The sequence below is a fragment of the Diorhabda carinulata genome, chromosome 8 (genome assembly GCF_026250575.1).
Source record: "Diorhabda carinulata isolate Delta chromosome 8, icDioCari1.1, whole genome shotgun sequence".
NCBI lineage: Eukaryota > Metazoa > Arthropoda > Insecta > Coleoptera > Chrysomelidae > Diorhabda > Diorhabda carinulata.
Genome location: NC_079467.1, coordinates 19600893 through 19613035, shown reverse-complemented (window position 1 = coordinate 19613035; position 12143 = coordinate 19600893). Strand labels below are relative to the sequence as shown.

Here is a 12143-nt window from a genome sequence, read left to right as displayed (position 1 = left end):
GCAAAAGTTCGGCTCTATTTCTGTTAAACACTGCCATACACTCGAGAAAAACATCTTCACGACGCTGTATTTGTTCCATTATGAGCAAACGCGGCACCTATCTCGTGCACAGCTTTCTCATGTCCAAATTTTCAGTTAAAATACGATTTACCGATTTTTTGAAATGTTTACTATGTCTGCTTGCTCGTGCACGATCATCCAATACCGTTTTGTGGATATTTTTCATTTTTTCTGGAGTCGTTTCCTCATTTGGTCGACCACAGCGATGCTGGTCTTCGTAGGTCGTATGACCTCGTTTAAACTCTGCTATCCAATATTTTACTATTGATAACGAAAGAGCAGTTTCATCCAGAGTAGAATCTAGTTCAGCGTTTACAAATTCACTGAAAACAAATACTAAACAGCATGGCGTCTTCAAACTTGAAACAAATGCTCTATAGATTATGGGTACTTTCTAATGCAATGGTATTTTTCAAGCAACTACCGCCATCTCTAGGTCAGGCTACGTACTTCTAGGACCATCCTCGTATACTTGTTTACTAGCGTATATTAAAACAAGTCAACCTAAGCGTGATATGTATTGACCATAGTGTATCGCAAGATTATGTACCTGGAATAATGTGGTCATTGAAATAATTTCCGATAATAACTGTTAGGGACAAGTTAGCAAAATTGTTCCCTAGACCGGCTCTGTTTATTCACAGTATTTCTTCTAAATAATTTCAAGCAAAATCTATTTATTTATTTCTTTTGTTTCTAGAATTTTATTTAGGTATATAAATGATTTGTTTTTACGCAGTTAGTTAGTTTTAAATAAATAGTCGTAGTAAAAATTGGTAAAAGTAATCGTAGAAATTATTCAAGTGATATTTGTAAGTAAATTATTATAAGTTAAGTGTATTGTATAGTGTGTAAATAAATTAAAAACGAGAGAGTCAGTGTTTATTAATTCATCCCACGAATATAAAGAGTGTAAATAAATAGAAAAACGATACATTACAATGCTTGGGTTATATTGAATTATTACAAGAAAAACGGTGTTCATATAACAAAAAAAAATTCCTCCAAAACATGGAATTTTTGTAGAAATCATCAATAATTTTAAGATATGTTACTTAACTCTGCATTTTGATATTTGTATTCTTGGAATTAATTGTTAAAACAAGTTTTCCATCTCCAAATGATATTTTAACAACACTTAACCTGTAACCATTCCCATAAAAAAGATCAACAAGCGAACACACGTGTCTCATTTTATACGGTTTTCATTCGCCCAGATAACGATCTTCAGAAATACCCTATAATAAATTCCAAACTAGTTTTTGTTATAATTACTATCTTGAAACAGAGTTTGTTAATATCTGACTTTTATGGACAATTCGGAAGAAAAAATTAACAAGCTTTAAATGAAGTTTCAAGATATAAGAAGTATGTTTTACGATTGTAAGGACAACGTGAGACAAGCACTGCATTTTAAACAGTCATTATTTTGATCTAAATGTTACTTTATTTGTTTTTTTTTGTTGTCTTGCATACATAATTCAAATGATCAACTACTTCTGCAAGGAAAATATCGTATACCTAAATAAAATTAAAAGATGAGAGGCGACGTAAATATTATCCAGTTGAATTTTATTTTGGGATATTTCGAACTAAAATTCACAACATGAAGTAACTAGACATTATAGAAAAGATTTGATAAGTAAATTGTTGTTTGTTCCATATTAAGGCCTCCGATTGCTCAATACCCATACTTATTAAACTTTGAAAAACAAAATTCTATACTGATTAGACTGGATTTTTGTGAAACGTTACAATAAACGAAAACCCTCAGTCCCAATTTTTTCAAATGTATCAAGTGTTCAAATGAAAATATTCCGAAAACGGTACACAGTATCGACTTTTATCAAGAGTACCTTTTTCAATTAAATGATGTTCAAGTGCACTGGAAATTTTGCTTAATAAATCTAATATTGAAAAAGTTATGTCCAAGAATACTTGGCGCGAACCGTGTAACTAGCGCCATCTATGAGAGTCAGAAATAAAAACAAATTCATTAGATGTATCAGCATATCCGGATAAAATTTCAATGCCATGTTGCCAGTAATTTCGGCAAAATTGTAAAAAATATGTATGACGTTACGTAAATTTTTTACTGAGCAAACCCCCAATATTTTTCAGTTTTCTATCTATCTATAACCTTTTTTTGAAACATCTTATATTTGATAAATTGGGATATTACAACGGTAATTCCATATGACTGTTTGGTGTGTATGTGTATTTATTTTTAACTAATTGCCTCTTTCTACTGGATTCCTCTCGAAATTTTATCAACAAGTTTGATTTAAATTATCTGACATACTGCTCAAATTTATGCTTTCTTACTATATTATTTTATGTAATTAGAACATAGAAGATTCTCTCTAATTAATTGAGTATCCAGAATTCTCATATAAATACACTTCTTAAGTATAAAACGAACCGACAAATGAAAGTACCTCAGGCAATTTGATTCTTGTCTTGCAGAAAACGTGCAACGCAAACGACCAGAACTAATATATTTTCAGAGTGCAGAGGCTATATTGTTCTTTTTCCCCTTGTTGAAAAGTGTTCAGAAAATTGACCAATTGTGTACGAGGGGAAAATATATTTGTCTATTGTTGCTTGAGAAATTCGTCGACTTGGAAGAAAATGGATTATAAAATCGTTTTCCACTCATATGTTTCGTCACCGTTAGTATCATGGAAGATCAGTTTTTGATTAATTATTTCATTATACATCATAACACCTAATTTTTTCCCTATTACCTCATCAAATATCAACGGAAACTACTTTAGAAATTTAGCTTTTACGGATCCGATAAAAACGTAACATGGGAGAATGTACCATTCAATTTGAATCTAGATATTTTTTCAACTTTTGTTTACCTGCTAATTCCAGCATACTTCTCTTATAACCCTGGTTTTCGACATGGAGGTCAATACTTTCCTTTTCTCTACTGTTCAAGGCGGTGAACTACCGTATAACAAGAAATGAGGGGTTTAAAAAAAGCAAGAAATACTCTTGGTGGTGAAGAAATGACGCCATTTCGAATGTCGAGATAGTGAAACAAATGACTCCAATTAGCTGACCATTCGTCTCGCACCTTGGGTTTTTCGTTTTCTCCTTCAAAATAACTTCTAGGGTAGATGTGACAAATGGAAAGATATATATTTTAAATGAACGTAAGCGATATCTCATATTTTAAAATTGTAGAATTGATATGGAGGAGCGATAACAAAGATTTAGAAATTATTGTTAATCAATTTTCTGGAAAGAATCATTTATACGAATGAAAGCAGGACAAGATATGAACTATTAATTAATAAATCAGAATTTTTCAATATCGATCATTTCTTCACTTATTTTGTTGCTACTACATTTATACAACTACCCAACAGAGTTAAAATATCGAACATCCGAATCAGGAACAGACTCCAATAACTTGATAATTGCGTTAACTCTTGTGGACAATGTTTCTGATGCTGCCGGTGCTGAAGACTAACTTACAGCGTTGCCAATCTGCTATACTATCATTACAGATCAACTGAAGTCGATATTGAACTATAGAGTTTGCTTAGATGAAGTGACAATATGTATGATACATTAATTTGGTTGAATATCATATCCAGGGTGTGAATTTAACAGAGTACTACCCGCAATATTCCGAATATATACAGCACGCTTATTTATAATAAATACTTGTTTCATCTTCTTAGAATTAAGTAGAACATTGAAGATATTTTATTTTATAATTATTTTATTTTATTAAATTTTCAAGCTGTTGTTCCTCACTAGCTTAACCGGCAGACTTCGTACTGATTGATAAATAAAAAACTTGAAGTATTGTATAAAATAAACTCAAAACAAACAAAATGAACCCTTTTTTTATTAAAACAAATAGAAAAAATGCTCCGTATGAATAAAGTTTTATCATTTTTTTCGATTAATTACACATGATGTTGCTTACTTACAAAACAGAGTTTTCCCGAAATACTGGCTATTTATGAGATTTCAATTTTATATTGGCAGACACACACAGTTATGATACAGTCTGTTAATCAATTTAAAACTTTCTGACAAACTATATTTTTTGTTTTGTTTTGCGGTACGTAAATAAACAAAGATGACTCCAAGTTTATTCCGCAAATTTCCAACGACTGGCCTTGCGATTTATTTATGGTCATTGCAAAGGCCAGACGTACCGGAAATTGTAAACGTTTAAAATCGAATGGTAGATCCGTTGGAATCATCGGTATACATGGGATCAAGACATGCTCTCCTTTGCATTTTCCCTTTATGATTCTTGCCTCAATGACATTATTCATCATCTTCTTCACAGCCAGTCTTGTTCCCTTTCAAGTCGAATTTGATTAATGTTACCCAGCAAGATGACAACTGATCCTACTTTTAACTGCATATTGTGTAATTGTAAAAACTCCGTGGGATAATTGACTACGTCTTCCTGCTTCATAACGGTGTCAACTGATTTGAAGGAAGCCAACGGTCCTGAAAGAAAATTCTGAATGGTCTCATTGAGATCCTCGACATCTTGATTTTTCGCCGCCAATATTGCTCGTCACCCAACCAATTATGGTTATTGAACTGTTGCGCTATGTGTGGCAAAACACGCTAAACAAGTTCCTCTTTTGAGTCTGTGATTAGACAGAAATCTGTGGATAATATTATGTATCTGGTCGAGGTGTCCACTTTTTATATCCAATGTCTAACAACTGCTTCGCAAACACATTTACAGTTTCATCTTAAGATTTATCAATCTAAATATAGTTGGTTGTCAAATGTCAAATATTATGGTTGCATTCAAAAATTTAATTTGTGACAAAACATCAAGGAAAAACAAAAATACTGTTTCTATTCAATTCCGAGCATTTTCATTGTTATTCTCGTAACCTTCTTCTTCATAACCTTCTTTGAGATTTCACAAATAATTCAAGACCAAAATTAGCCAAATCGGTCCAGCCGTTCTCTAGTTTTAGCGAGACTAACGAACAGCAATTCATGTTTATATTTATTCCTTATTTTGTAAGCATATATATATATATATATATATATATATATATATATATATATATATATATATACTGTTTCTATTCAATTCCTAGCATTCAATTCAATTCCGAGCATTTTCATTGTTATTCTCGTAACCTTCTTCTTCATAACCTTCTTTGAGATTTCACAAATAATTCAAGACCAAAATTAGCCAAATCGGTCCAGCCGTTCTCTAGTTTTAGCGAGACTAACGAACAGCAATTCATGTTTATATTTATTCCTTATTTTGTAAGCATATATATATATATATATATATATATATATATATATATATATATATTTACAGATTGATATTTATGTGAATCAGTTTCCTCTGCTATTTCCTTGACATTTGTTTAGATTTACCAGTCATGCCTGTATCGTGTCAGGAATGTTACTTCGCTTGTGTATATTTTGAATGTTTCGATTTTTATATTCAGGTCGTTTACAGGAACATGTAAGAAGTGACGAATGAAGATGTATAAACCTGTCTAGAGATATTTTTAATTTTGGAAAATGGAGTGATTTTCGTTTTCGAAAAATTCATCGAAATTGTTTGTGGTTAAAAATCATGAGATATTAGCGGATTAACAAAACGATTTTCACATGAAGAAAAGATAACTTTTCTAAGTAGAATTCATAAAGTTGCAAATGAGTATTATTTGGTTTCAAGTCGAATGTACAAATGGTTGCTATGATTCATTTTTATAGCACAGTACTAACCTGTGTATTGTGATTGTAGAGTTCACTTACTTTGTCCCAAATTTTGTATTTTAATTGGTTTTGATATGGATCATTACCGTGATATAATTAGAAATGTGTTTAAACTACTTAGGCAAATAATAAATTTCTTAAAAAAAGTATTAAATTGATTGCAGTACCGCATATTGAAAAAATTCTACAGTACTAAAAAAACAGTACATAAATGTAAATATTTAGGTAGCATTTTTTATTTTAATTTCAAATGGATTGAGTATCTTGAGTATACTATGAATAGAACAAGATATCTACTATTTGTTAATGATCTATTACACATTTTTTCATAGTAAAAACAGTTATGGCAATATTGTACGGGGAGGAAACAGAATACTAAAAATAATAAGTAAAAATTCTTTTCCACAAAAGAAACCAATTAATCTTACACAATTTTTTTCACTAGAAAGTATCAAATACAATTACACGTTATAAAAAATATAAGCATCCAAAAACATACAACTGTAAGTGATAAAAATAAGAAACTTAAGGCAATACAAATATGTTGCCAAATGAAGTGAATATAAGTATGAAAACTTCTCAAAAAAACTTGATTTGATTAGTGAAAATATGAATATGTAATATTTATTAATCTTAAAAATATAGATTATAAAATAGGTCAGGTTAAATGAAATGAGTTTTCTATGTTTGGGTTTTATATGAACTTAGTATTATATTTCTATAATAAATATATATATATATAGATAATACTTGATCCTGTTAGTGTAAACAAATGATTAAAGTCTATAAAAATAAATAGGAATTATACCGAGTTAATTGAAATAGGAATTATTGTATTAGAAAATTTTATATACTGTTACATTGAACATAACTGTTTATATTAGTTTTAAGTTAGTTTTTAAGGTGAACAAGCATGGCTAAGAGAGTCCTGCCGTGCTTGTCTCGCGCCTTCAGACTTACGAACAGTTTCGTTTTCCTCTATCGGATCAATTTATGATTTGTATTACTTTGTAATATAACATATGTTCATATTTCTCCCAACATCATTTAATGATATGTACTTCATATCATAAATCACTTCTGATAAAGAGTGATATGAGCTTTGCTAAAATTCATATGAACAACGTTACTTTCTATTCAAGTAAATGGAAGAAAAAGAAAATCAATCACCCATCGCAGATTCGCGAGATCTCGTTATAGATTTGAATCGTGAGGCATTTTCTATCACAAAAACAAATACAAGACTAATGATCCAGAAAACCAAATGATTGGCAGGTAATTATTCCTATGTGAAACTTAAATTGCTTTTTCACATCACTTCCAATGTAAAATTATTCATTCAAATCACCTGATCGATATTCAGGAAATTGTCCATAGCTAATGCCAGGGAAGGCGGCGGAAATTTTTTGAAAACTAAAATGTTGATAGTTTCCTAATAGAAAAAGTGAATTCTAATTAAATAGACGTATTGAATATAACGTTTGAGTAACACTTTGACAAATGTTAATGAATTTGTATATAAAATAATTGCCAAAAGTGAAGAAAAAATTATAGCAAGTAGTCTGAGGTTAGTCACAAAATTTCTTTGGTGACTGCACCGTATTTCGGCTGGCTTTTAGTTCAAAATTTTCCTATTTCAAAGAAAATGTGCATGTGAATATAGAGCAATTAGATGTTGCGGGAATTTGATAAAATAATAACAAGCTCCAGTCCATTTACTAACATCCATGATCATTAGAGACGCTATAGAAGTAAAAAGAAACTCATTGAGAAAAGGTCAAAAATAAATTTCATCTGAAAACCTCTACTTTCTATTTCACATATCATCCACAATCAGACAACAGAAAGACGCGAAATCCCTTCAGTGTACGAATACACCACAACTACAAATAGTCAACCAGTCAGAAAATAATGATAATAATAAAACTGATTATTCTATTCATTCTTTTTATAAAAAAATTGGTGTTAGTAAACATATATTAAAATTGTACTACAATATTTTACATGTCAAATACAGATTCCCACCATAGCTCAGGTTTGTCATACCCCAAAGATTCAGGAAAATCACATCCCAACTCAGCTACTGTAGCTCCAACTTCTTGAACTATGTAAGGCCAGATAGTTTTGGTATGATTCCCGCATTTGCGTTTACACATCTCCAAAAATCTAACAGCGAGCGCATAATCGTTAAGACGTCGACATGCGTGCAAACCTGCGATAATGATTCTAGGTTCAGGAACTGAATCATAACCGGTTAAATCGTTCATAGCTTGACGCACATCCCAACCATCAGCATCTTCTTTACTGAAAATGCACTCGTACCTGGATATCATATCTTCAATACTTTCATGCTGAACAGCCAAATAACTTATAAAACGGAAGTTATTCGAATATGTTTTTGGAAATTTATTAACAATTGTTCTTGTAATTTTTGTCAGGAATGACATGGTTTAGACTTTATTCTATTAATGTCAGTTTAATTGTCAAGATGATGTTGACAGTTTAATTGAACTTCATTTTTATAACTTTTTTGACTTATTTCCATCTCATTTAAACCTACGTCAATCGAAGAGTGCCACAATTTGTTAAATTAGTGAGATTTTGGATGTAAATTAAGATTTTGTGAAATATATCTATTGTCAACGAACTACGAGGGATGCTACTTGCTAATAAACTTCAACATGCAAGTAATTTTGGTATTTCGATTGACAACATGTGACTTGAACACACCAACTGCTTCTTGTTATAGAAAAACGTTGATATCGCAATTTATTTTTGATATGCGGGAATAAGAAGAAATAATTGGGTGCAAAACAAGGATAGTTCAGCGGACAACCCATAAATTCGATGTTTCGGCTGTTCAAAAACGTTTTTGTTTGAACTGATATTTGAGAGCCCGCATTGTCGTGATGGAAAATGATTCATCTTCTACGATTGGTTTTTCTGATTTTTTAGAACACATCTAATAAACGAACCATTCAAAATTGGCCGTCCTACGTAGCTCTAATAGAACGGTGGAGTGTTTCGAGAGACCCATACAGTCGATTGTTGTTTCGTTCCAGGTTTATATGCATAGATCCGTGGCCTGTTCGTCATTTGAATTTCTTCAACATTTCTTTGCACCAATCGACACGAGCTTTATTTTTATCGACTGTCAAATTATGCGGAATCCAGCGCGAATAAATCTTTTTGACAGCGAAATGTTAATGAAATATTTAATGTATACAAGTAGAGCTAATAGATACGTATGCCTCAATCTCAAGATATGTCACACGACGATCTTGCAATATCAGTTTACGCACAGCATCGATGTTTTCTGGAATAACTTCCGATTCTGGACGAAATTCATCCCGCAGCAAAGTGCGACCACGATTGAATTCGGAAAGCTAGATAAACAAGGTGGCTCGAGAAGGTGCTTCATCACCAAAAATCGAAACGAGTTGATCGACACACTACTTTTAGTTTAACCCATGTAAATAGTCATAGAAAATGATTGCATTTAATGCCATTTTTTGACAATATCAGATTTGATATATTCACATCAATGTTGTCACATATCAAAGCTTGAGTAGCAACCTTCTTATAGTTATTCCATGCCGAAAGCTAGACTAAGTACAGAAAATAGGAAACCTTGAAGTATCAACTACCAACCAAAGAAGTCAATTCATTATATTAATTGAATTTGAATGGCATAAAAGATTTTTATATAGGCTTGTGATTGAAATAATAAGACGAAACGATCAAAATAACTGGAAGCTTGTTCTCCCTAACATCTTGAGAGTTACCATTTCTTCCTCTCTGTAAAGTCTACTATGGTTATCAAGTATTTGAAACGTTCAACTAATATTTACATTGTAAATTAAAAACAAATTAAGCATTAACCCTTCTTTAAAAGCATTCGTTGATAATTTATTGTATGGTTAAAATGATTACATACATTTTATTTTTATGACCAACATGTTACGATCGACTAATAAGATTTATTAGCGATGCTAACAGTGGTTTTAAACCTTATACAGAGTGGCTTAGTTAACAATTCCTGGATTACAGAATTAAAGCACCAATGGAACAAATTTATACCTCTCGAATATTTGCTACATCCGTTGCAGACTTCCAACGTAATATATTTCTGGAACTGACATTTTATTCGCTTTTGACGGTTGATGTTTGTTGGTTTCTCTGCAACAATCGCTGTTATTTTAGGGATTAGAAAGTAAAAGTTTGCTAGCTCATCATGAACTTGGTTAATTAATATTTTTTAGGTTGAAAAAATAGCATGTTATAGCTCGTGTTATTTGGTAATTTTTTATTCAAAGTGTAGCATACAAACTACTGAATAGACACACAATTGTTTAATGTGTCTGAAGCGATTGACACTGACATAATGTGATCAACATTACATTCTACAAATTATATTTTATTTTTTATTTCCCAAAAATCGTTTAGGTGTCAGCGCCCCCGGTGCTTTGGCGTAGTTCTACTAGTTTCAGTGATATAACGGTCAAAGGAAGTTACGCCCCACAGAATACTGTAGAATAGGAAATATTTTGAGTGAAGACATCGACAAATGACACTATCTGTGGTATTTCCACCATCATACAAAACACAAGTGTTTAAAATGTTTGGCACTTCTAAATCAAGAGACTGATTAGTAATTAAAGGAGCACGACGTTTACGACTATCTATTAGTAATCTTTTCTAATCTAATCTAATTCTTGTCCCAGGCTGCATCTGATATTGACCAAGAGTACAATGTACTTTTTTATGTAGTACTTGATGTTTTCATTATAGTTTTTATGCTTGTAGCTAAAAGCTTGTGAACTGTTAAAATAATTAATTTCCATGTATTGTCCTTGTTGAAAAATATATGACTAGAGCTTCACGATCAATCATCAGTATTTTTTTTCTGTATCGTTCATTTTACGAGAAGCAAAAACGAACTGCCTCTATCTCTGTTATTCAACAATATATTATTTGTAAATAAAAAAAAGATTATCTTTATTAACGGTATATAATGAGTTTGAATTTAGGTATTTCCTCTCAAATATTTCATTTTCTTGTTTGGTCCAGAACCATTTGACTACTATTCAAAATAAGTTATGTGATTCTACACATAAAGTATGTAAATTTGGAACATAATTCATAAAAATTTAATTTAAGTTCATGGCATGATTCAAAATCCGTGATATTTGTGGCATTGCATTATAAATGACATCTAATCTAGCACTTTAAGTAAAAATCAATCGTACATAAATTTATGTCCCTTTCACATTCATACATTTATGATTGAAAAAAAAAGGAATGGTACGAGTTCAATAACAATAATACCTATCTATTCAATTGAATCGACAATCCTTTCAAAATAAAAAAGTCGAAACAAGTATTGAGTTAAAACTCAATGTACTTACAATCTTGTAGGATACAAAACAGGCCCATAATCCGTCGAATCTAAACAAAAAGAAAGGTTTTTCCTGAAATTTTTCAAGCTGTATCAAAAGTTAAGTAAATCGTCGCTGGATTATTTCTCTAACAAATTATACACATTTAAATAAATAATACTAAATAATTTCTGTCGATTCAAAATATCTATGATTCAATTAAACTATCCAAACAGTTGAAAAGCAAAAAAATGGGTAGAATAAACATTTATAAATCAAATGTTACAAATAGGTCTGAAAACGATGTCAGATTTATATTTTTAAATGATTGAGCACGCTGTAACATAAATTTTGCAATTACTGCACGTGTCTAGAAGTTATAATATCGCTGATATGAATTTTTAAAAGTGAATTAGTTTTACTCCGCCTTCATTTCTTCTTGCAGCTCGCCAATCGCTTGCTTACGTCACCAGCGCCGATCGAGTTTTGCGCGAGAAGCTACAGCAGCATCCACACCACGTCGTGTTGAATTTTGTATTTTTTGTCAGGATGTCGAAGCCTGGATGGACAAAGGATATGTCATTATATAGATCTGTCTATTCATATGGTTCAAGTCGCAGATTTTAACAGCCATAAAATCGTTATTAATGGTAAAATAACTAGCCATTGCAAGGGAATATATTTGGAGCAACATGTCTGAAGAGCCAGGACAAAGCCTCAGCTTCATTTTTATATCAACTCTTTGTCGTCAAAATGCACTTTAGCCGGTAGCATTTTGCCAAATACTCTATTACACAATCGGCGCTGATGACGTAGTATATGTTTGGAACGTACCTCGAGATGTATAAAATCTATTCAGACTTCTAAACTTTGTTAGTATGTTAATACTAATCTTATCGACTTGAAATAGTCACCATTATATTTGTAAAATTGAGTTGTATTTATTTTTGTTAAATTTTCCAA

At 31.4% G+C, this 12143-nt stretch overlaps 2 protein-coding genes across 2 annotated transcripts in view; both read right to left on the bottom strand.

The window, feature by feature from the left end:
• LOC130897334 (discoidin domain-containing receptor 2-like) overlaps positions 1-12143 on the bottom strand; it is a 404892-nt gene that overhangs the window by 197743 nt on the left and 195006 nt on the right. The window lies entirely within an intron of this gene.
• LOC130897341 (cytochrome c oxidase subunit 5A, mitochondrial-like) lies at positions 7766-8271 on the bottom strand. The gene has a single exon (XM_057806145.1). It carries the CDS (start codon positions 8247-8249, stop codon positions 7803-7805), a length of 447 nt encoding a protein of 148 aa, XP_057662128.1. The 5' UTR covers positions 8250-8271; the 3' UTR covers positions 7766-7802.